This window comes from Schistocerca gregaria, chromosome 1, assembly GCF_023897955.1.
Source record: "Schistocerca gregaria isolate iqSchGreg1 chromosome 1, iqSchGreg1.2, whole genome shotgun sequence".
NCBI lineage: Eukaryota > Metazoa > Arthropoda > Insecta > Orthoptera > Acrididae > Schistocerca > Schistocerca gregaria.
The window spans coordinates 730910072-730935864 of NC_064920.1; the positions used below are offsets into that span (position 1 = coordinate 730910072).

At 39.3% G+C, this 25793-nt stretch overlaps 1 protein-coding gene across 7 annotated transcripts in view; it reads left to right on the forward strand.

The window, feature by feature from the left end:
* LOC126267100 (DDB1- and CUL4-associated factor 11) overlaps positions 1 to 25793 on the forward strand; it is a 127471-nt gene that overhangs the window by 62832 nt on the left and 38846 nt on the right. For all 7 annotated transcript variants that reach the window (XM_049971997.1, XM_049971987.1, XM_049972033.1 and 4 more), the window contains one exon: positions 2276 to 2435. In XM_049971997.1, the coding sequence (XP_049827954.1) occupies positions 2276 to 2435 (160 nt within the window). The remainder of the gene's footprint in view (positions 1 to 2275; positions 2436 to 25793) is intronic.

Genomic DNA, 25793 nt, shown 5'->3' on the forward strand with positions numbered 1-25793 from the left:
TAGAAATTCTGGATGCATGGGGTGTTGCATAGCCCTTGTTGGAATTGCCCAAGTCAGTCAGAATGCACAATGGACATGAATGGATGCTGGTGATCAGACAGGATGCTTATGTACCTGTCACCTGTCAGCCATATGTAAACGTGTCAGGGGTTCCATATCACTCCAAGTACACACGCCCGCACAATCACAGAGTCTCCACCAGCTTGAACAGTCCCCTGCTGACATGCAGGGTCCATGGATTCATGAGGTTGTCTCCATAGCTGTATATGTCCATCTGCTCGGTATAATTTTGAAACGAGACTCGTCTGACCAGGCATGTTTCCAGTCATCAACATTCCAATGTTGGTGTTGACACACCCAGGCGAGGCATAAAGCTTTGTGTCATGCAGTTATCAAGGGTGCCTCAAAAGCCCACATCAATGATATTTGCTTGAAAGATTCGAATGCTGCACATTGAAATCTGCAGCAATTTGCGAAAGGGTTGCACTTCTGTCATGTTGAACGAATCTCTCCAGTCATTGTTGGTCCCATTCTTGCAGGTCTTTTTCCTGGTGCAGCGATGTTGGAAATTTGATATTTTACTGTATTCCTGATGTTCACAGTACACTCATGAAAAGGTCATATGGGAAAATCCCCATTTCATTGCTACCTCGGAGATGCTGTGTCCCATCACTCGTGCGGCAACTATAACACCATGTCCAAACACACTGACATTTTGATAACCTGTCATTGTAGCAGCAGTAACCGATCTAACGACTGTGCCAGATACTTGTTGTCTTATATAGGCATTGCCGACTGCAGTGCTGTAGTCTACATGTTCGCATATCTCCATATTTGAATACACATGCCTATACCAATTTCTTTGTCACTTCAGTGTGTAACTATGCTTTATGAGGATAGGACAGGTGGTTAGCTGTGGCCTTGATGAAGGAAATGTACTGGCATTTGCCTGAAACTACTTAGGAAAACATAAATCTGGATGGTCGGACAGAGCAAGCTATAGCCTCTTGAATATACTCACATTCATTCGGATTGGTCCCTGTTGTATGATGTTCTTTGAAACAAGCACAGTTTTCCTCTTCACCACTACACTCATGAAGGCCCGTTGCTGAAGACTCCAGAACCACAAACTTGCTCCTATACCCTCTCCACTGGCCCTTGAAGTAAAATGTTGTGCAATGTTTTATGATTGGATAGAACTGTCATTGTTATTTGTTTTTGTTGTTGTTAAGGAAAAATCTAATAGCGACTAGGATAACACTTGGAGAAGTTATTTTTCACTACAGGACTAATCTTTCAAAAAAGAAATTGATCTGTATGCCCAGATAGTGCTGGCCTAGTGGACTTGTGCATTGTTATTGTTTCATTTATTTTGGTTTATAATAAATTGAGTCACTGTGTATACAAATAATATCTTTATTATTTTATCCAGTCTCAGCAACTGTAGTTGCATATAACAAAATAATAGCCAAGCAGTTGCATAAAAGAAATTTAATTTTCTTACCATTTCAGGCACATAGTGGCCTTCTTTGGAAGGTTATGCCTGTCACATTATTTGACAGTATGAACAAGAAGATGCATACAGCAAAATGCCATGGTCCTAAGAAAATACAGGAGCAATAAGTAATACAATATTACTTATTGTTTATTTTTTTTAATACCAAGGCATTTTGCTGTATTCACCTTACTGTTAATACAATAAATACAGTAGGTGTAACCTTCTGGAGAACGGCACTTCTCCAGAAACTGGTAAAGAAATTTCTTTTATAAACTGATTGTTTAATATTTCATTTATTTAGCTGCAGTTGATATAAAGCTTCACATAACTGCAAACACATACAGTAAACTTTAATTTATCTGCATTGAAACCTAGAGTGAGATAAGTGTTGTTAACCTATGTTGCTACAGTTTTCAGTCATCTATAATAACAACCTGATATCAACAGATTCTTAACAGAAGTGACAGTAGATGTTTTTTTCATTTATGCACCCATTTCATGTGTAGATATCCATGAAAGCATCGGACAACTGTTTCATTACATATTATTCGTTAAAATGTAGAAATTTCATGTATGATCTGTAACAGATGGTGAGCCCTCTTCTGCAGCTGATGTTTGGGTACTGTGTGTGTATGTCAAATCGTTATAAAAGTGAGCACACATTTGGATTAGATCTGCAAAATAGGTGTCATAAGAATTGCTGTGATATCTGAGACTTTTTTCTTTTAATATATTTTTGAATTTGTATTTAATGTTGTAATGTCCTATGCTCTGCAGCGTGGTATGCCTGGCTCAGAGGCCTTCACAAGAGGAGACCGCTGCAGGATTGCAAATTCATATCTTCCTAACAGGATGAGAACTGTTGCAACATATCAGAGCAAGGCTTTTTGTGGTACCTTCTCTCAAGATGGAAACATTTTCCTAAGTGCTTCTCAAGGTAACATCTTGAATTAATATCAGTTCAAAATTAGAAAATATGCTGCAGCAAATGCTGTCCAGTCACAATTTTTCACGTTTTTCTTTAAGCTGAGATGATTAGAAATTATAACATTTCACATCACCATGGCCCCTACTGTGACAGTAACAACAATCTTGTGGCAGGTTAAAGTTTGTGGATGACGCTCTTTCAAACAAAATTTTATTACTCTTGTCAGATTTTAAATTTTATTTTATACTTGTATTACCTTGACAAAATAATGTTGTGAAGTGATAACTTGTTGAATGGTAGTATTGTAATAATTTCCATAAATTTTATGAAAGGCCCGTTTGTGTGTCATGTCTTCATAATATTAGAAATTAATTAGTTTATACACTTTCAGCTGTAAAAACTTGGTAACCTATCATCCAATATTTGTAAGAAATTGTTTCCTACTGTTAGTCCTCCTTGAAATTACCTGCGGTAAAAAACAAAGGAATTATTTTTATGTACATTTTATAAATGCACAATTGTATATTTTTGGTTGAACCTAAAGGTATCATAAATTTTGTTTCCTCTCTATTGAGTGTGTTGTACCTTGAGCAGATTTTCCCGATTGGTAAATGTGTAACAGTTCTGTAAATGTGGTTCTGGTAACAGTTCATTTATTGTGTTGTACCAAAAAACTGTTTTTAAGATTTCTTGGAAACAGGTGCGTTTCAGGTAACCTCTTGCACTCTGCCCAGCAGTGATATTTGATTTTATGCATGCCATACTTGGAGCATTAACTTACGGAAGAATTTGATGTGGTGATACATGTGTTTACTGTTATGTACCATGGCGAATATAAAATGATAAGATTTCAGTTGTTGTAGATAATCTGTATTTTTTATAACTATAAGAAGTGGTTTTAGAGAAAATGGAAGGAACTGAATAAATTTACAGTAGTTATGATTTCTTATCATTTTGAACACACATGCTGGATGTAGATAACAGACACTCAAATAAATGAAAAGAGTGGGAAAAATCTCCAAATTTAATCATGAACTTCTGCTTTCCTACATATCCTGCTTCTAGCAATGAAACTGTGTGAAAGTATATGACTACCATCCGTCATACTTGTATATGTATGTCGGGAGAGAGAGAGCAGAGAGAGAGAGAGAGGGGGGGGGGGGCAGGAGTGGGAAATAAAACAGACTATAGAACATAAACGTGAACATTTTATAGAAACTACTCTCCAAGTAGTGGAGATCTGAGTCGCAGAAAGGCCTTTTTGTTGTGCCTTTCTGCGACTCAGTATCTCTGCTATATGGTGAGTAGTAACTATCCTTTTCGTCATATTGTTACATTCCATCCTGTGTTTTTGCTTGTTTGATTATTCAAACTACTGTTACTTTGTCAAATTTTGATAGCAAACTTTCTTTACAAGACAGGATAATGTTGGAATATTCATATGCCTGATATTAAAGTCTGCAAGTAAAGTTGCAATGTTGTTTTTAAATTAGTTTCCAGAGGTGAAAAAATTGCTTATGCGAGTACTGCCAGATAGTTTTCCATGTAAACCTTTATTACTCATATCATCTTTAAAGTACGATTTACTTTGTTAAAGAGTTTCAGTTCTTTGTACCTGGGTCCAAAGACTTGATACATTTTTCGAAAGAAAATAGTGTACATTAAAGGCTGTTATAGCATAATATACGATGTTTATTTTGAAAAATATTTCAGTTAAAAGGTTCATACGACTGGCAAAGAATTCCATTGTGACCACTGTTTTTGTGACAGATCACCTAATACCGGTTTCATTTGTTCAACATTGTCAGGCATTTTACTGTACACGTGCTGTGTCTGCTCACTATACTTCTGCCTGGTAGTTGACAGAATCTTTATCATCAGTGTTTCTGAATTTGGTTTTTAATATTACATATGACAACCATGCAATTCATGTCATGTCCTGATCACAAAATGAAACTGGTCATAACATAGTGAACATTTATTAATACAGCTGAGGTGATTTTCATTAATCATCAGTGTTAGTGTCAGCTGTGGTGCTCAACATGATCAGATTAAATCATTAAGTCGTATCTTGTATCTGTACAGCTTTGCCTAAGATTTGAGGGACAGTTGCGATGTTTGCTGTTCTGATTTACACACAATGTGTATCAAAATCTGTGACTGGGCAGTATTTAGGTATTGGTTTCTTTGCGTAAAAATAAGAAGAAAAGGTCATACCCACTTGAATATGCAAATTCTTTGTTTCATAAACACGCTTGTCAATTTCTGCATTTTTTGAATGGCTGCCCACATCGTCTTGCACAAAACATTAAAAGTGTCTGCCTTCCACCTTCTTAACACAAGTTTCAGCATAGCACTATGAGTGAGTTCTGAACATAAATGAATACACTACACACAATGTGTCACAAGCTGCAATATGGGTTGCAAGAAGAGATACTTCATAGTTGACAGGGTTTGCAAATCTTCATTTGATATACCTCACAAAAAAGGGATTGAATTGATTTGTCAAGAGTATAGAAACAAAGGAAATGGGCCACCTCTTCCCACAGAATAAATGCATTGAGATTCACTTCAGTATCCTTTTTGAACTGTAAAGGAACACAATAATGTGTGAATTGTATCATTGGTGTCCTGCTAATAGTATGTTGTTAAAGTAATCAGGCAATGTGTTAAACAAGAAAAGTTTGCTGTTTGCTCCTGCTAGCCGGTTTGTTATTGCAGGGGCTCCCAACAAGCTACTACAAATAGTGGCAGCCCACAGTTGTTAATGAAGAAAATCCATGGTGTGAAGCATCACACATTGATTAATAGGGATATAGTTGTGCCCACAATGCTAATTATAATAATCTTGTATCCCTTCTGTTTTTGAGCCCATGGCGTTGCTGCAGTGCTAACACTGGTTCCCATCAGATCACCAAAGTTAATCATGTCGGGCTGGGTTAGCACTAGGATGGGTGACCATGCTGTCTGCTGAGCACTATTGGCAAGCAGGGTGCATTCAACCCTTGTGAGGCAAGCTGAGGAGCTGCTTGATTGAGAAGTAGTGACTCTGGTCTCGTAAACTGACATATGACTGGGAGAGCGGTGTGCTGACCACATGTCCCTCCATGTCCACATCCAGTGATGCCTGTGGGTTGAGGATGACATGACGGCCAGTTAGTACCTTTGGACCTTCTTGGCAGGACTTTAGTTTTATCTGTTTTTGAGGTTGCCCCTCTGACTTTAGCAGCAAGGTTGGAAACTTAGAATTCCTTCCTCATTGCCACAGGAGAGACTGGAAGGGTGTTGTTTTTGCATGAAGATCAGGAGATGACCGAGCTTGTACCTGCTCTAAGTGGAGTATGCAGTCTTGAAACAGTCTTCTATCAGTAAAGTGTGAAACATTCATGTGCATGCCCAGTCACCTAATGCTGACTTGTGTGTACTCATCCCACAACACTGGTAATAATGTTCTCTTCATTGAGACTGGTGCCTCTTGACCACCCTTTGTCATATGTTTGAGAGGCAAAACCATTGTGCTTGCCTAGATGACAGTGGATGCATTATAATGTTTCCTGTTCATAGATCACTGTAATGAATTTGAAACGGTAGTTAAGATGCACATGCAAATGAGACAGTAATCATAATTGACTATTCTGTTTGTCAGAAAGTAAGAATTTCCAGATCTTTGTTGGTGTATACTTTTCTTCATATTTTGACATAAGAAATGCAGTTCTCTCTCAAACCCTTACTTTCACAGTCCTCTTCTGTTCATTGAGTATGATACTGTATTCCTGTTGAAAAGGGCTAATATTTGAGAGTGACCAAATTGTAGGCCAGTTATTGTAATTTAAATTTTTTTCACAGTTTTGTAAACTACCCAGAGTGATTGTTTCAGAGTCTACTGGTTGTTTTCTCCATTCTCTGTTAGAAAATTAACTACCTTTTCTACGGTTGACAAAGTGCCATCACTAATTTTTCCCATTTTCTCTAGTTGGCAATGTCGGATATTTCCATATGTCCAGCTTTAATTTCCATTTCAATATCACAGAAAGTAAGGCCTGATTTTTAACTGCTCAAAATATGTTGTTTGTACTATGTTGTGATGTTCAGGCAATTCTTTATACAACACTACTGCTTAAATTTTCCTGTTTCAGTTTCATGAACTTCCTGTGTGAAGGACATTATGGAATGGAGTAAATGATGTTTCACATTTGGTTATTGAAAGTAATTTTTTTCTTCAGCACCAGTGATGAAAAAACTGTTCTATCTTTCTAGGTTATTCCCACAGAAACAAAATATTAATTTAATATGATGTGTGTGGTCCTACATATTAGTCTTACATATAGAACAACCATCCTTTCATCAGTGAAATGAGCCTCATGGCATGTACAGGTTGTTAGACAGTAGATACAAAGAAGTAAGGTACTACAGGTTTTGCAAGAGTCCTCAGTTCCAAATGGGACTCCAGTATTTTCCCAGTCAGTGGGGAGCATAAAATGAATCAGTTACATAACTGCATCTTCAAATTTCTGACAAGCCATAGTTGGGGTGTGTTATTGCATGAGATACACGACATTCGTGAAACAACACTCTAACCTGCATTTGGTGGGTTCCTTTGATTGCGGGATGTAGGTGTATGTAACTGGATATTAAACTCTACTGCAGTTTTCTCTGAAAAAAATTAGTAATAAAAATGTATACGATAGAATGGGATGAAAGGGGACACTTTTTGTGATATTTAAATAATAGTCACAAATTTGGAAGAAAGTGTGACTTAATGTTTCATCCATATGATGTCCATCAGTATAAGGTACTTATTTATGTAGTTGTACAATTTTTAATTTAAGCAACATCACATACATTTTTACGAGTAGTGTTTGTCCCTTTTTACCCCACAAATGTGGTGAGTTAGGGACATGATATAACTTACCATGATATTTTATTCACTGCCCCAATACGTCATATAGTGGGATGAAAGGGGACACCAGAGAAGTTCTCAAAATAAACTGTAATGCCTCATACTGAATACAGTTTATTTTTAAGCTGACAATACCTTAAGACGAGCTCAAACAGAAAAAAAGGCTGATGGCTCTGAAATTCAGGAAAGATGACATAATATTAAAAAAAATTCTGCCCTCTTTTAAAATCTTCCCACCTAAGATAGCGATGGCACTATTGCATTAAGACATTGTAGAAGTTGTTCTTATTTCTGTTAACTGCCATCATCCTAATATTACAGGTGTCAAATTCATATATTGCTTGTCACAAATATTTGGCCGTTTCTTCTGAATATGTGGTGATTTCTGAGGCTGTGGTTACCATGGGACTTAAGAACACTGCTATTTTTATCTGAAAATGTATTGAATTGGCTTCTGTACTGACATGAGAACATTACAATGTTTCTTGCTTCCAGACATATTTTCTTCACGCCACTGTCTTATTGGCTGCATAGAATCAGTAGGTGACGCCCCCCCCCCCCCCCTTTCTTTCCCATCGTATGTCACGGTGAATGTCGACATCATTGCAGTATGAAACTCATAAGTACACCACTTGTCCTTATTTAGACTTTGACTGTCCCCTGCAGAAATGAATACTATTATTGAGAATTTCTCCAAATTTAAAGTCAGTTCAGTTCCGACTGTAAATATATTTAGGCAAATTGCAGTTCTAAACATTGTAGATGTTACTAAAAAGCCAAAGTACGCGGTGATTGGTAACATGATGTAATTTGCAGCCGGCTCAAGACTCCCCTCCCTGCACTCGTCTAGTTCTCAACCAAGCTGGTATCACTGTTCCCCTTCAAAACCTTCTGTAGTGATGTGGTTGAGCAACTGTAAAACACTGAATGCAATATCTTCTAGGGTGCAAGTCAAGTGTAACAACAGCATCTAATATATAAATAAAAGATCGAAATCATGATTCAGTCTAATTCTTGAGCTTTCACTCGACTTGCAACTACTGGCATCTGTTAGGACTATCCCCACGTGTCATGGTGCTCTAATTTATTCCTGCGATAACAGTTACAGTCAGTTTAATATAATTTAGTTTGTTAGTTAGACATTTCAGTGTGGATTAACTTTCTTTCATATTTCCTCTGAACATCGCCATTGTTTTCGTATTTACTAGGTGTTCTAATACATGAACAGGGTCCGAATTTCTCATTTATGACCCACTTAGTGCATCATTTCAGTCTCTCACAATCAAGTAAAATATTATCAAAATATCCACGGGTGTACTGCCGGTCTATAGTGTCCAACGGGCACAATATTTCGGCGATCAAACATGTCGCCATCATCAGGTGAACTGACGGACTGAGCTCCTGTGAATGTGCCGGCACGGAGATCTGTACGCTATGGCTGCTCAGGGGAAACTGGGTTCCGTCGCGGCGGCGGCCGATTTAAATACCCTCTGCCCGCGGCGCGCTCCCTCTGCCGTCCGCGTCCCGCGCCACGGTAGCGCGGTGGAACAGATTGCGACGGCGTCTTAGATGACGTCGGTGTGATGGCTCTGTCCGCCGTGGTCGTCACAACTATGCGTTTGCTCGATTTACTCTTGATTAACCCAATCGCTGGTTCCCAAGCCTTGCTAAGATTATAGCCACAGTCACAGTTTATGAGGTCGTCATTGGTGCGAATTTCGATGGCCTCTCTAACAACGCTGTCCCAGTATCTCGACGTCTGTACCAGAATCCTCGTGCGGTCATACTCCATAGCGTGATTTTCCGACAAACAATGTTCAGCGACCGCCGACTTGCTCGAATACATCAGTCGAGTGTGCCTCTGGTGTTCACGGCATCGATCCTCGACAGTACGCATCGTCTGACCAATATACGACTTGCCACATTGACACGGAATGTGGTACACGCCGGCCTTCCTCAAACCGAGGTCATCTTTGGCGCTCCCCACCAGTGCACGAGTTTTATTCGGAGGACAAAACACAGTTCCAACCCGGTGTTTCTTCAGAATGCGGGCGATTTTCCCCGAGAGTGCGCCTGTGTATGGAATAAATGCAGTGCCTACCTCCTCCCTCGTGACTTCATCCATCTCAACAGGTTGTGCTGCAGTGGTTGGGCGGAGAGCACGTTGGATCTGCCACTCTGAGTACCCTTTCTTTCGAAACACAGTTCCCAGATGTTCCAATTCCTGGGGTACACTCTCTGTGTCAGAGATAGTGTGCGCCCTGTGTACTAGAGTTTTAAGTACCCCATTCATCTGTGAAGGGTGGTGGCAGCTGTCTGCGTGCAAATACAGATCAGTGTGTGTTGTCTTTAGATACACCCCATGACCTAGGATGCCGTCAGCCCTTCTCCTGACCATGACGTCAAGGAAAGGTAATTTACCCTCCGTTTCAGTCTCCATAGTGAATTTGATGTTGGGGTGTATGGAGTTTAGATGTGTAAGGAAGTCAAGGAGTTCATCCATACCATGTGGCCAGATGACGAACGTGTCGTCCACGTAACGGAAAAAGCAAGTAGGTTTCCATTCGGATGACGACAGGGCTTCCTCCTCGAAGTTCTCCATGTACAAATTCGCTACCACCGGTGAGAGTGGGCTACCCATGGCGACTCCCTCCGTTTGTTCGTAGTATTCTCCATTAAAAAGAAAATACGTGGAAGTCAAGACATGCCTAAAAAGTTCAGTGGTATTCTCGTCAAACCTCTGACCAATCAACTCTAGCGACTCTCGCAGGGCGGACAGAGCCATCACACCGACGTCATCTCAGACGCCGTCGCAATCTGTTCCACCGCGCTACCGCGGCGTGGATGGCGGAGGGAGCGCGCTGCGGGCGGAGGGTGTTTAAATCGGCCGCCGCCGTGACGGAACCCAGTTCCCCCTGAGCAGCCATAGCGTACGGATCTCCGTGCTGGCAAGTTCACAGGAGCTCAGTCCGTCAGTTCACCTGATGATGGCGACATGTTTGATCGCCGAAATATTGTGCCCGTTGGACACTATAGACCGGCAGTACACCCGTGGATATTTTGATTATCAAATACGCCGGGAGAAACTCAAGAATCACATCAAGTAAAATATTAATCTGGGTCCAGAATCAAATAATGTTCTTTGAAGGACATTTCCACTTCTGAATGTTGTCCTTACTTGGAAAGCAGCAGTAATTTTTGTACACTGTATCCAAACATGTATGAGAAATTTCATTGCAAAGCTGTTCAAATACGAGTTTGTAAGACGATAGCATTTAATGCTATTTCTTCCTGGGTTTCGCGAAATTGTCAGTTTAAGCTGAGCAACAAATTGTTGTAGTGGCTAGTTTATGGTTTCTAGCACTGTGAGAGTTGGATGTCACATGATTGATCGAGCAACGTTGATACCATATAAACCGCATTGGCATATTGAGAAATCTTGAGCCTGTCAAGAATGAATATTGTTTGCCATCCCTGCCCTTCCGAATTCTTCAAAATAAAACTGCACATGACCTCAATAGACAAAGCTTCATCTGTAAATGTAAGATGACCACTATATGCTCTATTAAACAATGTAAAAATGTTAACCCCAGCAGTAGTACTTTAATCCGTGAATATAAAATGACCCCTTATTTTTCAAATGATGAATTTGGGAAAAACGTTGTCTTATAATTGGGTAAATATGGTGGATAATGGATAGGAGATGAACTGCTCATGCATCATGTTGTATTGCCTGCACCCCATGTTTTTCCATATAAATCTTGCAAGTATTGTCATAGCTATTAAAAATTCACATGCACAAATTTTCGTGCCTATCTGTGTGAGGTTAGTATTCTGTATGAGGCTAGGAGAATTATTTTATATCTTTTAGACCAATTTGAAAAAATGTTACAGTAAAAAATATATTTTCATTCAGATAATTATTCAAATACACTGTTCATCCCAAGAGGTTAAAGAATCAAAGAGTGACTGGAAAAAAAATCCTTGGACCATCTTAAAACTGAGTCCTATACATTTGAATTTGTAGTCTGGCACCTATAAACTTAGCCTTTGAGCAGCTGTATTTGAACTGCTGCTGAATTAATTTATAATTATTTGTTAATTTTATTGACCAAATGGACTACTTGAGTCACCCTACTTTTAATTTTCTTTAAAGATTGTACTTTTTGGTGCTTGTGGTCCACTCACAATCGTTTCAGATGTTCTGATCATAATTTTGGGAGGAAGGAGTGGCATCCCACACATGTATGTTGTACATGCTCTCAAAAATGCAACAGCCCTGGATGCCCCATTGTAATTCATTATTGTGTTCCTGCTGAAAGAATTTTTACTCTTGTTGACCAACACCCCAAACCGATTGCTTGCAGCCGAGCCTCTAAGATCAAGGATATCTACTAGTTCCTTCACTGACTCATTAATTGTTATTCGTCACTGTTGATGTCACATCCTTAGACACCAGCAAAACCCACAACCTTATTCCTCATACATCTTACCAACAATATCCTCACTCGCAATTACCTTACTTTGAGAGGGAGGTACATAAACAAATCAGCAGCACAACTGTAGGCACCCGCATGGCACCAATGTATCCCACCCTTTTTATGGGACATCCATAGGAAACATCCCTAGACTAACAAAATGTGAAACCTCTTCTGTGGTTCAAATTCACTGATGATGTGTTCATGATCTGGACTCATTCCACCACAATGTCAACACCTTCTCCCCAATCCACTGCACTTCATCCTCCTCAACCCACATGCCACCTTCTAGGACATTGACCTCCATCTCTTGAATGGCTCCATCCTCACCTCTGTCCGTATTAAGCACACTAGTCACCTGCAGTACCTGCATTTAAACAGCTGTCACCCCTACCATACCAAAAAGTCACTCCCTAGTCACCTGTGGACAGGATATCTGCAGTGACAAGAATTCCTTTACCCAGTATACGGGCAGTCTCATGAGGACCTTCAGAGACTCACACCTACCCCACAAACATAATTCGCAAACAGATTTCTGGTACCCATGTCCTCACACACCTGTAATCCTCCCACCAACCCCAAGAATCTGCTTCAGAGATGTGTCCCTGCTCATCACCTAATATCAATCTGGACTTGAACCATATCCTTCACCAGGGTTTTAATTATCTTCAACTATGTGATCAAAAGTATCTAGACACCCCCAAAAATATAAGTTTTTCGTATTAGGTGCATTGTGCTGCCACCTACTGCCAGGTACTCCATATCAGGAACCTCAGTAGTCATTCGATATTGTGAAAGAGCAGAACGGGGTGCTCTGCAGAGCTCACGGACTTCAAATGTGGTCAGGTGATTGATTGTCATTTGTGTCAAATGTCTGTACACAAGATTCCCACACTCCTAAAATCCCTAGGTCCACTGTTTTCAATGTGATAATGAAGTGGAAACTCAAAGGGACACATGCAGCACAAAAGCATACAGACCAACCTCGTCTGTTGACTGACAGACAGCCAACAGTTGAAGAGGGTCGTAATGTGTAATAGGCAGACATCTATCCAGACCATCACACAGGAATTCCAGACTGCATCGGGATACATTGTAAGTACTATGACAGTTAGGCGGGAGGTGAGAAACTTGGATTTCATGGTTGAGTGGCTGCTCATAAGCCACACATCACACCAGTAAATGCCAGACAATGCCATGCTTGGTGTAAGGAGTGTAAACATTGGATGATTGAACAGTGGAAAAACGTTGTTTGGAGTGACGAACCACGGTACAAATGTGGCAATCCGATGGCAGGGTGAGGGTATGGGGAATGCCCGGTGAATGTCATCTGCCAGCGTGTGTAGTGCCAATAGTAAAATTTGGAGGCAGTGGTGTTATGGTGTGGTCACATTTTTCACGGACAGCCTCTTGTTGTTTTGCATGTCACTATCACAGCACAGCCCTACATTGATGTTTTAAGCACCTTCTTGCTTCCCACTGTTGAAAAGCAATTCGGGGATGGTGACTGCATATTTCAACATAATCAAGCACCTGTTCATAATGAAAGGCCCGTGGCAGAGTGGTTGCATGACAGTAACATTCCTGTAATGGACTGGCCTGCACAGAGTCCTGACCTGAATCATGCAGAATACTCAAAGGTGGGATGTTTGTGCCAGGTCTCACAGACCGACGTCCATACCTCTCCTCAGTGCAGCACTCCGTGAAGAATGGGCTGCCATTTTCCAAGAAACTTTGTATCACCTGATTGATCATACGCTTGCAAAAGTGGGAGCTGCCATCAAGGCTAAGGGTGGGACAACACCATATTGAATTCCAGCATTACTGGTGGAAGAGGGCACCACGAACTTGTAAGTCATTTTCAGCCAGGTGTCCGGATACTTGTGATCACATAGTGTATCATCTGTCATTGTGCCCAGAAGTGACGGACATCCTTTTTAACCCTCTTAAAGGTATTCTGTTGCTTACTCAACCTCCACATCTCCTGAGTCCATCCCTATATCGCTCCCAATCCTGTCACAGGGTTAATATCACTATGGAAGACCCTGATGCAAAACATGTGCAATCCACCCACACAGCACTTCCTACTCCAGTCCTGTCACAAGAATATCCAGTCCCATCAAAGGCAGGACCACCTCTGAAAGCAGTTAATGTCATATTTCAATTGTGCTGCAATCACTGCACAGCTTCATATGGCAACCAACCAGTTGTTCACTAAAATGAATGGCCATTGCCAAACTGTGTCCAAGTGCCATAACATGCAACATGAGCACAAAACGCTAGAGTTCAGTGGCAGTTTCGCAACCCGTGCCATCTGGATCCTTCTCTCCAGCACCATCTTTCTGCACTGTGTAGGTGGGAGTTACCTTTGCTACACACCCTCCACTCCCATAAACATCCTGGCCTGAATCTGCCATAACCCAGTGCCCCCACACCCTCCATCCAACAGTTCCTCTTCCTCTGTCCTGTTACCCCCTCCCAATCAACACCTTCACCTCATCTTCATATCGTGCTGCACAGCACCATCTCTTCCAGTACTCATGTATCACATGCCAACCCTATACACCTACCACCTGCGCCTAGCCTGTGCATCTGCCAACCACATTACTAATCAGCAAACCCGATACCTCCATCTCATCCACTAGCTACTCATCCCTTACTCCTTCCTACCTCCCACCTCTTTCTCTCTCGACAAACCCCACACAGTACAACCCTCACTCCTGCTTAGTCCACCTGTCAAAATGCAGTCTGGCATTGTATGCCCTGCTGACACAATGTGCACAGGCACAGGATTAATCTCCTAAAAAGCTAGCAAGTTTTCTTTCTATTTTGTGTGCATGCCTGTCAACAACTCGGCATGTTTACTATTTGCTGAGTGTTCTCCAATAATCATAAATTATTTACATTCTGCCACAACTTTCTTTTTCACTTGTGCTTGATAATCTTTTTAAAGATATTTAAACTGCAGAACTGGTAATTTTTTAATTGTTTATGAAGACTTTATTTATACTGTGGTATGAAGAGTACCGTCTCAGTTTTCTTGAAAGCTATTTGTAATCCTATTTCTAAGGCAATTTTTGGGAAACTGGTTATTTGGGCACAAACTTCTTCCATGTCAGGGGCTAAGAGAGCTAAATCATCTGCAAACTCCAAACAGTTTGTTCTTATTGATGATTTTGCTTCAGTTTTGATTTTATGATTTTATGTGGGTTTCTTGTGCCAAACCATGGCATAATTGAGAGCTACATTGAAAAGTAGTAGGCTTGATCTACTAAAACAGTTTTGATTGTGAAAGCTTTTAAAATTTCTTCCCTGAACTTTGTGTTGGTTAGTTTGATGATTTTCATTAATTTGAGATGAAGACTGTATGATCTGATGATTTTAAAAGTGTGGATCTATGGATACAACATATACTTTTTTTAAATCTATGAGTGAACTAAAGAAGTTTGTTTCTGTAGTTATAATTATCATGTTATAATTTAGTCTAGGCAGCTTCTGTATGGTTGAAATGCTCCTTCATGTTTTTCAAGTTGTGGTACAAGTATGTTTTTGATGTTGTTGTAAATTATATGGGAAAAAACTAAGTGCAGGCTGGAAGGATCGTTCTTCCATAATTGTTTGGGTTGGTTTTATATCTTCCTTTTAATAATTGATGGGGTATTCCTGTGATGCAGTGTTCTTGAATTTTCCCTGTAATCCACATTTTGGTTAAATATTGGCAGAGATTAGTGCTTGCAGTTTTTCCAGCATTTTGCCAGATTTCTAAACAGACTAGGTCTTCACCATCTTCCCTGCAATTTTTCAGTTCTTTGAATGTGAGTTCTCATTAATGGTTAGTGGATCTATTAGCTCAGAAGGTGTTCATCTACATCTATACTCCGCAAGCCACCTGACGGTGTGTGGTGGAGGGTACCCTGAGTACCTCTATCGGTTCTCCCTTCTATTCCAGTCTCGTATTTTATGTGGAAAGAAGGATTGTCGGTATGCTTCTGTGTGGGCTCTAATCTCTCTGATTTTATCCTCATGGTCTCTTCGCGAGATATACGTAGGAGGGAGCAATATACTGCTTGACACTTCGGTGAAGGTATGTTCTCGAAACTTTAACAAAAGCCCGTACCGAGCTACTGAGCGTCTCTCCTGCAGAGTCTTCCACTGGAGTTTATCTTTCATCTCCGTAACCCTTTCACGATTACTAAATGATCCTGTAACGAAGCGCGCTGCTCTCCGTTGGATCTTCTCTATCTCTTCTATCAACCCTATCTGGTGCGGATCCCACACTGCTGAGCAGTATTCAAGCACTGGGCGAACAAGTGTACTGTAACCCACTTCCTTTGTTGTCGGATTGCATTTCCTTAGGATTCCTCCAATGAATCTCAGTCTGGCATCTGCCTTACCGACGATCAACTTTATATGATCATTCCATTTTAAATCACTCCTAATGTGTACTCCTAGATAATTTATGGAATTAACTGCTTCCAGTTGCTGACCTGCTATTTTGTAGCTAAATGATAAGGGTCCTATCTTTCTATGTATTCGCATCACATTACACTTGTCTACATTGAGATTCAATTGACATTCCATGCACCATGCGTCAATTCGCTGCAGATCCTCCTGCATTTCAGTACAATTTTCAATTGTTGCAACCTCTCGATACACCACAGCATCATCTGCAAAAAAGCCTCAGTGAACTTCCGATGTCATCCACTAGGTCATTTATGTATATTGTGAATAGCAACGGTCCTATGACACTCCCCTGCGGCACACCTGAAATCACTCTTACTTCGGAAGACTTCTCTCCATTGAGAATGACATGCTGTGTTCTGTTATCTAGGAAATGAATCTGTCCACATTGACTTGAAACATTACCAGTGGGTGATCACAGTTTCAAAATTTGTTGCTTGAATTTCTGCATTTTCGTAGTTACAGTGAGCTCTTCTTTGTGATTTAACTCCCAGAATTTGTTGAGGTTTTATAATTTTTTAAGACACCATTTCTAGGGCACTGCGCTTTAAGATGCTTATGTTTTGTTTGTCTCATGATTTTTACATGTGGACTTTTCTTTGTTTTATTGGTTCTAAATTTTATTCTTATGGCTTTTGGTTTATCCAAACTTCATGTCTTCTCTCTACCGCCTGGTCGCATTCTTCATTCCACCAATTGTAATTCTTCTTGGGCTTTATTGGAGTAGATTCTTCTGCTATAAGTTTTAATTTGACCATCACTTCTTGTAGTGATTTGGTGTTGGTAATCTCTTCCCCATTTTTTCTGTAATACCCCAATTTTTTTATTAATTTGGTTTGATTGAATTTTCTCCTGTTTATTTGTAGATCAGTTCTTTATCTTAGGTCTTAACTTCATTTCAATCTTTACAATGCAGTGATCAGACCCTGTGCATATTGCTCTAAGGCCTTTATTAACATTGTAGATTTCACAGTGCTGAAGTTATCCATGCAGAAATAATGTCACTGCCATTCGCATTTTCTGGCATCAGGATGTTTACGGGTTCTTAATTTTTGAGGTTTCCTTTTCTAGCATGTTGATTTTGAGATAAGTTTGTGGTTCCTACAAATTCTAATCTAGCTGTGACTGTTTTTGTTGATTTACTTATGAACTGGCCATTTTCCAATAATGTCGTGTCATTCTCTTTCTTGTCCCAGTTGTGCATTGAAATCATAAAGGAGAACTTAATAATGTTTGATGGAGAAATGTTTATTAATATTTTATTGTAGGATGAAAATGTTTGATCCAATAGACCCCTGGAACTTTTTTTTTCTCTGTCATTTAGGTGCTATTTTTCTGGTTGGCAGGCACATGGGAATGCACCAAGTATGTCTTAAACGCCGATTTCGAAGTTAAGATTGAGCAATTGAGATTTAAATTCTGTAATTGAGTCAATAATTTTGAGAGTTATGAGAAATATATTTCCAAATTGAGGGCATTCCTTTGTAAATTCAGTACCCTTGCAATTTCATAGGGTGTTGATCATTGTTCTTAATCTCTTGAAAGACTGTGATTAGAATTTGTTTGTTCATGATGTCAGTGATGACCTTTAATTTCCCAAATTGATCCAGAGTGTTAACATTGTGCATCAGGAAGAATGAGATCTATTGAGATTTAATTTTTAGAGGATTTTGCTTGTGTGGTAGGCTGTTGGGTTTTAGACACTCCGATAAGATATAATGTTCTGAATGAATGACAGCTCATTGAATCTAGATGTCTTTCCTGCAGTGTATGGTTACAGTTGATAGAATTCTTCGGAAGACTTTCTATTGTTAACTGTCTAAGGTGACACCTTGAGATGAGCACAAATCCTCAAACCACAATTTTGAATGTAATTCAGGAAGGTGATGATGAGAGATGGTGATGCTATGAAATTGTGAAAAAGACTAGAAACTGGAAGACATCCTCCGGTCTTGAAACCTAACACCATTGGGTTCGGAAAAAGCAAGAGTTTGCGAATGAAGGTTGATGCGACAAAAGACACAAGTAAGTGTAAACAATGCTGGACTTGGCTTGGGACCCCATAGTTGCCATCCACGTACTGCAGAGATTGGAATCCATTGGGAGAACTGACTTAATTAGTATAGTCATACTAAATTAGCAGTTTAATGAACATTTATTCACAGGAAAATTTTAACTCTACAAAAACTGCAATATAAACAGTGCAAACAAGTGATATGTGTCATTGTTCTCACAGTTTTAAATTTTTGGCAAAAATAGGTTAATTTTGTTGTCATTGTCAGACATATTGTCTTCTTTTTCAAAATCAGATGCTTATAAATTCACTCTCTCTTATTTACATGCTGGACAGTGCCTGTTCTATCTTATGCACTAACTAGGCAGCTGCTTAGCGTGCCAAAATGCATAAAGTGGGGAGAGGAGGATGGAATCCTGTGTTGATAACAAGAGTATTTTAACATAATTTGTTTACTGTGTGTTACTACTGTTGTCTCCTAACCAATATAACACAAAAGCATTTGTCTTGTCACCACGCATACAGCAGTTACATGTGGGCTTATTTAGCTATGTTACACACTTGTCAATGATGCTCCAACATCAGCTGATACACCAGTACTGGCTTGCACTTCAGCAATGGAGCAGCTTCTGTCCTCCCCTCTCTGCGTTAAGGAGAATGCAGTGCTTAAAAAGAGATGAAAACAACAATATTATATTGTAATGTGTGAGAAGGCAGTAATCAGACACTTTCTCCTTTCCCCTCCATTTATGACATACATACTCAGCCTTCTAGTGACAAGCACAGAATGTATGATGTCTGTTATCCATTAAAGTCAGTAGGTGGAATTATATTGTAAGCATTAAAAGAACAATTGATTATGTGTCTCCATGCATGCTACTATTAGTTTAAACAGTGTGTGCTACTATTAGTTTAAACAGTGTGTGCTACTATTAGTTTAAACATTGAAGTGATATTTAGGGGACAACAAGGTTGGTGACTCTGGAATAGACCATCTTTTCTTATTACAATTTCATTTGTATTTCCAGAGGAAGGAGGTGCATGTTAATTCCTGTCAAACATATACTGAGATATTATTAGATGTTTAACAACACTTGATGGATAAGTACACTGTATGATCAACTAAAAGCTGAAACCATGTCATTGTAGCATGAGCAAAATAACAGTGTGAAAGTTTCAGGCAGTGTTGGTTAGTGGATTATGCCCTATCTTGGGGCTCAAATTTTCAAATGTAACCATTCCTGGCTTGTCTAGTTCATCTATAACTCAATGAAATATTATGAGATATTTGTGTTAGTGGTTTGGTTGCTTTGGAAATCAGTAAAATACCATTAGAAAGTTTGGATATTTTTCTAGTTTTGTTTTGTTCGATATGGAAATGTTTCTTCAATAATCTTCATGGAAAGAAATGTTTCAATTTGAATTAAGTTATTCTACTGCAGTTGTTTCATCAAAGTGGAGGTGGAAATTGTGGGTGGGACATGTAGCTAGTCAAATGGATAGTAGATGGGCCAAGGAAGGTATTTGATTGATTCCAAGAGATTCCAGGTGACTGTACTGAAGAAGGGTAGACAACATTAGAAAATATTCAGTAGCAGTATGAATGCAGTTTGCTGAATATAGTAGTTAATAGAAAGAGTCCTTTATCTAGGAGTATCAAGTGGCTAGTGGTAATAAGTTGAATTTAAATTGGCACTCCAAACTAAGGCTGTTGATAAAATATAGATACATAGATATTTTTGTGAAAAAAATATATAGATCGATATCAGTAACTTTTTTTCACTGATATATGTAAATATTGAAATGGCAATATCGAGTGCCGATATCTTTATTTTATATTATTTTTTTCACAATTTTCGATAAATATTTGAAGTTGTTCTTTTGAAACTGCATTAGAGCATAATTTTACTTTCACTCTGTGAAGGAGTCTTACTACTTTTTGACCTTTCATCACATCCAGTCTTTCCGTTTGACTGTGTGAAGCAAGTACAGATGGCACAAAGTAGTAGTCTGATTGTACTAGAGTGGTAGTGTGAATGGAATAACAAGGTATCTGATGTGAGGAAATAGCTCACCAATTACAATAAAAAACAACTTTTATTGCAACTAGTGTGCTACTTCTTCACTTCAACATTCTTCAAAAACAGTTGCTGAAACTGATTAACATAAGTCTAAGTGACAAGGTTGGTGTTTGCGGTGGGCAGAGACGTGTGAGGATAAATGCTGATGTAATCAGCACTACCAACAGAAACTGCAATGTTTAACTTCACCATGCAATTTTGACACTACAAATCCTAGGTCACTAGTGTTTGCAAAAATGAAAAATAGGGAAGCTGACATGAAGTTTTCCAGAAAATCTGATACATGCTGAAACTGAATGATGGACCCATCAGTCACCTTTCATTGTGCCACTTACCTGCAGTTACCATTGTTACCAAAGTTGTTATCGTCAAGCATAAACGTGCATCATGTTTCTTTCAATGCATACTCTAAGGGGGGTAAGCAGGCTGCTAGTTTGTTGATGTACAGAATATCTAATAATAAATCAGTACTTAAATACACAGCTCTAAAACTGGCAATATATTTGCAATGTGCAGGCAATATTTCTTTTGGCCGATACATTGATATTTTTTCCATCGATATATTGATAATTTTTTTCAATATATCGAGGGCCGATGATGATACTTTTTTTTTAAATATTGATGTATCAGATCCCGATATTTTTAAAAATGTAAACAGTCGTACTCTCAGTACTCTTTTTCAGTCAGTTAAATCTTTATTTATGATTTGTCTTATATTGACGCCTGAACTGAAATTTTGTAATAATACCTCTTCTTTATATATAAATCAGTGTCTATTAAGTTACATTATAACTATCTGTAAAAATAACCTTGTGGCTTGATTTACTCAGGTGTAATCTTACAGAACAGTCCTTGATGTTCTGCATTGCTGACCTACATTCCATCTGGCCATTTGACAAATATAATAAAATTCCTATTAAGGCGGAAGAATATAGCAACCAGATTAGATGTGTGTGTTTTACATCAGTGGACATTCTGCTGCACTCCGTTGTGTAACAGGCTTTTCTTATCCATGTCTGTTCTATGCTTTTTTACGATTTGATAACTAAACGCCTTTTTCCAGGTGTAAAATTTTGTCCTATCAGGACTGTCACCTCTTGATCATGTGAACTTTTCTTCACAGTCTCATGGACCAGCTTTATTGCCACATTCCTCTACTGACTTCAGAGAACCATTTGCAACAAGTACAATCATGGAGAATAGACAGATCTAGTGTGTTGACACTCAGATATTGAGTAACATTATTGTCCCAAGACCTCCATTATTTGGACATCATTTCTTTACTTATTATTTAACCAGATCTGCTCTTAGTAGAGTGACATTTTTCCTCAGAGTTTGATTTGTTTCTTTCTCAAATTCTTCTGTAAATAATTAATTATTCTATAAATAATATAATGCAACAGTCTTAAGATGCCATCAGAAGTGTGGCTCTTACAAAAGTGTGAATAGGGCAGGGACAAACCATCCCAAACAAGCACACTTCATTTCTACCCTGACTCCTTTCAGGAGCATTGCATATATTGAACTATGACCCTAATTGCACTACAATTGCCAAGAAATTTGTGTTGTAATCTGGGGGATATCAATGTTGGTATCTTTGTAGGTAAAGTAATAAGTATCAGTAATTACATGCCTTTTATGATATTGTTAAGACATGAGTGTTTAAAAACATATGTTCTATAAACATCAAATTCATTTATGAGCTGCTGTAGTTCAATAGTGGGCAACCATTAGTACTAAAAATAATTTTCAAAGAGAAAACAAGAAAATAATGTGATAGAATATTATGTTGCACTTTAGCCAGCTAATACACTACTGGCCATTAAAATTTGCTACACTACGAAGGTGATGTGCTACAGACACGAAATTTATCTGACAGGAAGAAGATGCTGTGATATGCAAATGATTTGCTTTTCAGAGCATTCACACAAGGTTGGCACCAGTGGCGACACTTAAAACGTGCTGACATGAGGAAAGTTTCCAACCTATTTCTCATACACAAACAGCAGTTGACCGGCGTTGCCTCGTGTAAGGAGGAGAAATGAGTACCATCATGTTTCCGACTTTGATAAAGGTCGGATTGTAGCCTGTCATGATTGCGGTTTATCATACGCGACATTGCTGCTCGCATTGGTCGAGATCCAATGACTGTTAGCAGAATGTGGAATCAGTGGGCTCGGGAGGGTAATACGGAACGCTCTGCTGAATTGCAACGGCTATGTATCACTAGCAGTCGAGATGACAGGAATCTTATGCGGAGGCAACAGACGGGGATGATTGCAAGACGACAACCATCTGCACAAACAGTTCGACGACATTTGCAGCAGCATGGACTATCAGCTTGGACTCCATGGTTGCAGTTACCCTTGACGCTGCATCACAGACAGGAACACCTGTGACAGTGTAGTCAATGACAAACCTGCGTGCACTAATGGCAAAATGTCATTTTTTCGGATGAATCGAGGTTCTGTTTACAGCATCATGATGGTCGCATTTGTGTTTGGCGACATCGTGGTGAACGCACATTGGAAGCTTGTATTCGTCATTGCCATACTGGTGTATCACCCGGATTGATGGTATGGGGTGCCATTGGTTACACATCTCGGTCACCTCTTGTTCGCATTGACGGCACTTTGAACAGTGGACATTACTTTTCAGATGTATTACGACCCGTGGCTGTACCCTTCATTCGAGATCCCTGTGAAACCCTACATTTCAGCAGGATAATGCACGACCGCATGTTGCAGAGCTTATACGGGCCTTTCTGGATACAGAAAATGTTAGACTGCTGCCCTGGCCAGCACATTCTCCAGATGTCTCACCAATGGAAAACGTCTAGTCAATGGTGGCTGAGCAACTGGCTTGTCACAATACGCCAGTCACTACTCTTGAGGAACTGTGGTATTGTGTTGAAGCTGCATGGGCAGCTGTACCTGCACACGCCATTCAAGCTCTGTTTGACTCAATGCCCAGTGGTATCAAGGCTGTTATTACAGCCAGAGGTGGTTGTTCTGGGTACTGATTTCTCAGGATCTATGCACCTAAATTGCGTAAAAATTTAATCACATGTCAGTTCTAGTATAATATATTTGTCCAATGAATACCCGTTTTTCATCTGCATTTCTTCTTGGTGTAGCAATTTTAATGGCCAGTAGTGTATATACAAATGCATTCACCAGAAGTTGGCATCTAACTGTAAAAATGGAAGAGGTGTACACATTGTTCAGGAATGAACTAAAGAAAAAATGGAAGTTTGTATCTTTCATAACATTGTGTATATTTGTTTGGTGGTTGCATAGACAAGGAGATGCACAAGTAGAATTTTAGTAAACTTCTGTGTGGTAGTCACTGGTACTGTGTACTACACATGTGTACTTGATCTACTGCAACAGATTTGCAAACATCATTTGCGTGACAAATCTGTCGTGTTTGTAAATGAGGCACATGAATTCAATAAAAAACTCATAGAAAGAGATTTAATTGCATGGTTGGGGCTATGGCATCTCTCTCGTATCCCCCCCCCCTCCCCCCATTTAATTCTGTGTGTCAGTAAATGACTTGTAAAGACCTATACAATGTTGTCTTAATGTGAAGGGGCATTGACCCAGCAAAAAAAATTTGTTTGCAGTTGTGGAACAACAATTTTACTGCACGTTTATGAATACCATGCAAATTGTTGAATGTATACTTATGTTGGAAGCTCTCTGCTTTTAGTGTTTTAGTGCTGCCACCATTTATTCACCATTGTCTTCCACACCATTGCCCCCCGCCCCCCCCAACCTCCTCTCCCACTCTCACCTCCCACCCACCCTACCCCTTAATCTTCAGAATACCCATGACATATGAATATTTAAAATTTACTTGATGCCCTGTTCGAGTCTGCGTTTGTGATGTTCGCTTATGTGTAGTTGTTTGTTGAGGTGATAGTAAAAGCAAGATGGTGTTCATTATTCTGGAGTAATTGGTGTTTATGGGAACATGTAGTTGGTGGCTTGGGAATTATCAGTCAGCATACATGTTACCTTCTCACTCTCTCTACATAAACCGCTATGGGTTTTCAACTGAAGCATATTTCCACGTTATGTTTGTCTCTGCGTAATATCTTATATGGCCCTGAATATGGTGACTAAACAGGAGTCAGTGCAGAGCTTTGGCCGAGTGGCACTTTTAGAGTTAAGAGAAGCCAAACTCAAAAAATAAAAGCTAACAGGGAGGGGAATTTGGAGTTTTCAGAAACACAACTGTACTTCACTATGTTGGAACCTACGTCCTGCTTTCAGTGCTTTCACATTAATCCACGGTCATCCATAAACAGACAGCAATATTCCTTTATATTCTTTCTTGTTACAGGGTCAGTGCTTATAATTTAAATAATGTCTGCATTCTTTGTACAGGACTGCGTTGGCATGAAGCTTACAGTTCATTAGACATTATTAGTTATCGCTAATGACAGGTGCAAATCTAATGTCATAATATTGGACTTAATGGTTTCCTTTTGCAAAACTATATCAAATGCATTATGTCTCTCCTAAACTCGAAAAAGTATTACAAATGGTAAACACAAAATATATAAATTTGCTTATCTGCCACCAGTGTGTTAATAACAGTAGTTAAAAAGATAAATTTAGCATATTAGATCTTTTTTCAATTGGTGTACCCTTCTTCAAGGGATGACTTAAAAGCTTCCATTATAAGAGCATAAATGGAACTACATAAATTTTGATTGATGCTTTCTCTTTGTCATCTCTTCTTCTCTGTGTGGTCTCAACCTTTCCCCACATCTTACAGCCCTGTGCATGAGGGCGTTGAAAGATTTAAGGATTAGTCATTAATAAATATTCTGCTATATATCTGTAGTGCAGTTACAATAATTAAAGAAGATTGCAGAAACAGCGTTTATTGCTCTTCTGAAAGGCAAGATAACGTCTGAGCTCGGATGTCTAGGTGCTGAAAGGTACAGCTGTTTCTGTTTTTCTTCTTAGCTGCAGATCCCCTCCTCCCAGCCTAACAGAGAATGTTTATTTGCTGCAGCTTGTTGTTTTTGTCATATTGATGTGGGATAGGTTGTGGGTAAGACACACTTATTGTTGTTGTTTGAGGGTGCTGACATTTTTTAGTGTTTTGGGTAACATCATGCCTAAAATATTATTTGTTGTGTGTGAAATAAATAAGGACCAAGCATCCCATCCCTTTTGCCAGTAATTTTTTTTTTATGTGGTGACTTATGTGCTGTCTTTTTTCTTTGGAGAATTTCTTCTTCTTTCCTGTCACTTATGAGTTCCTTCTATCACCCATTTCTTAGTGTTACCAGATTAGCTTAGGTCTTCTCTGATTGTCAACATATCAGGTATGTGCATGGTTTATACAGTCTCTCCCATGGTTAAAATCAGTATCCTCTTTGTCTATCTGCTTTACTATATGACCATAGAACTC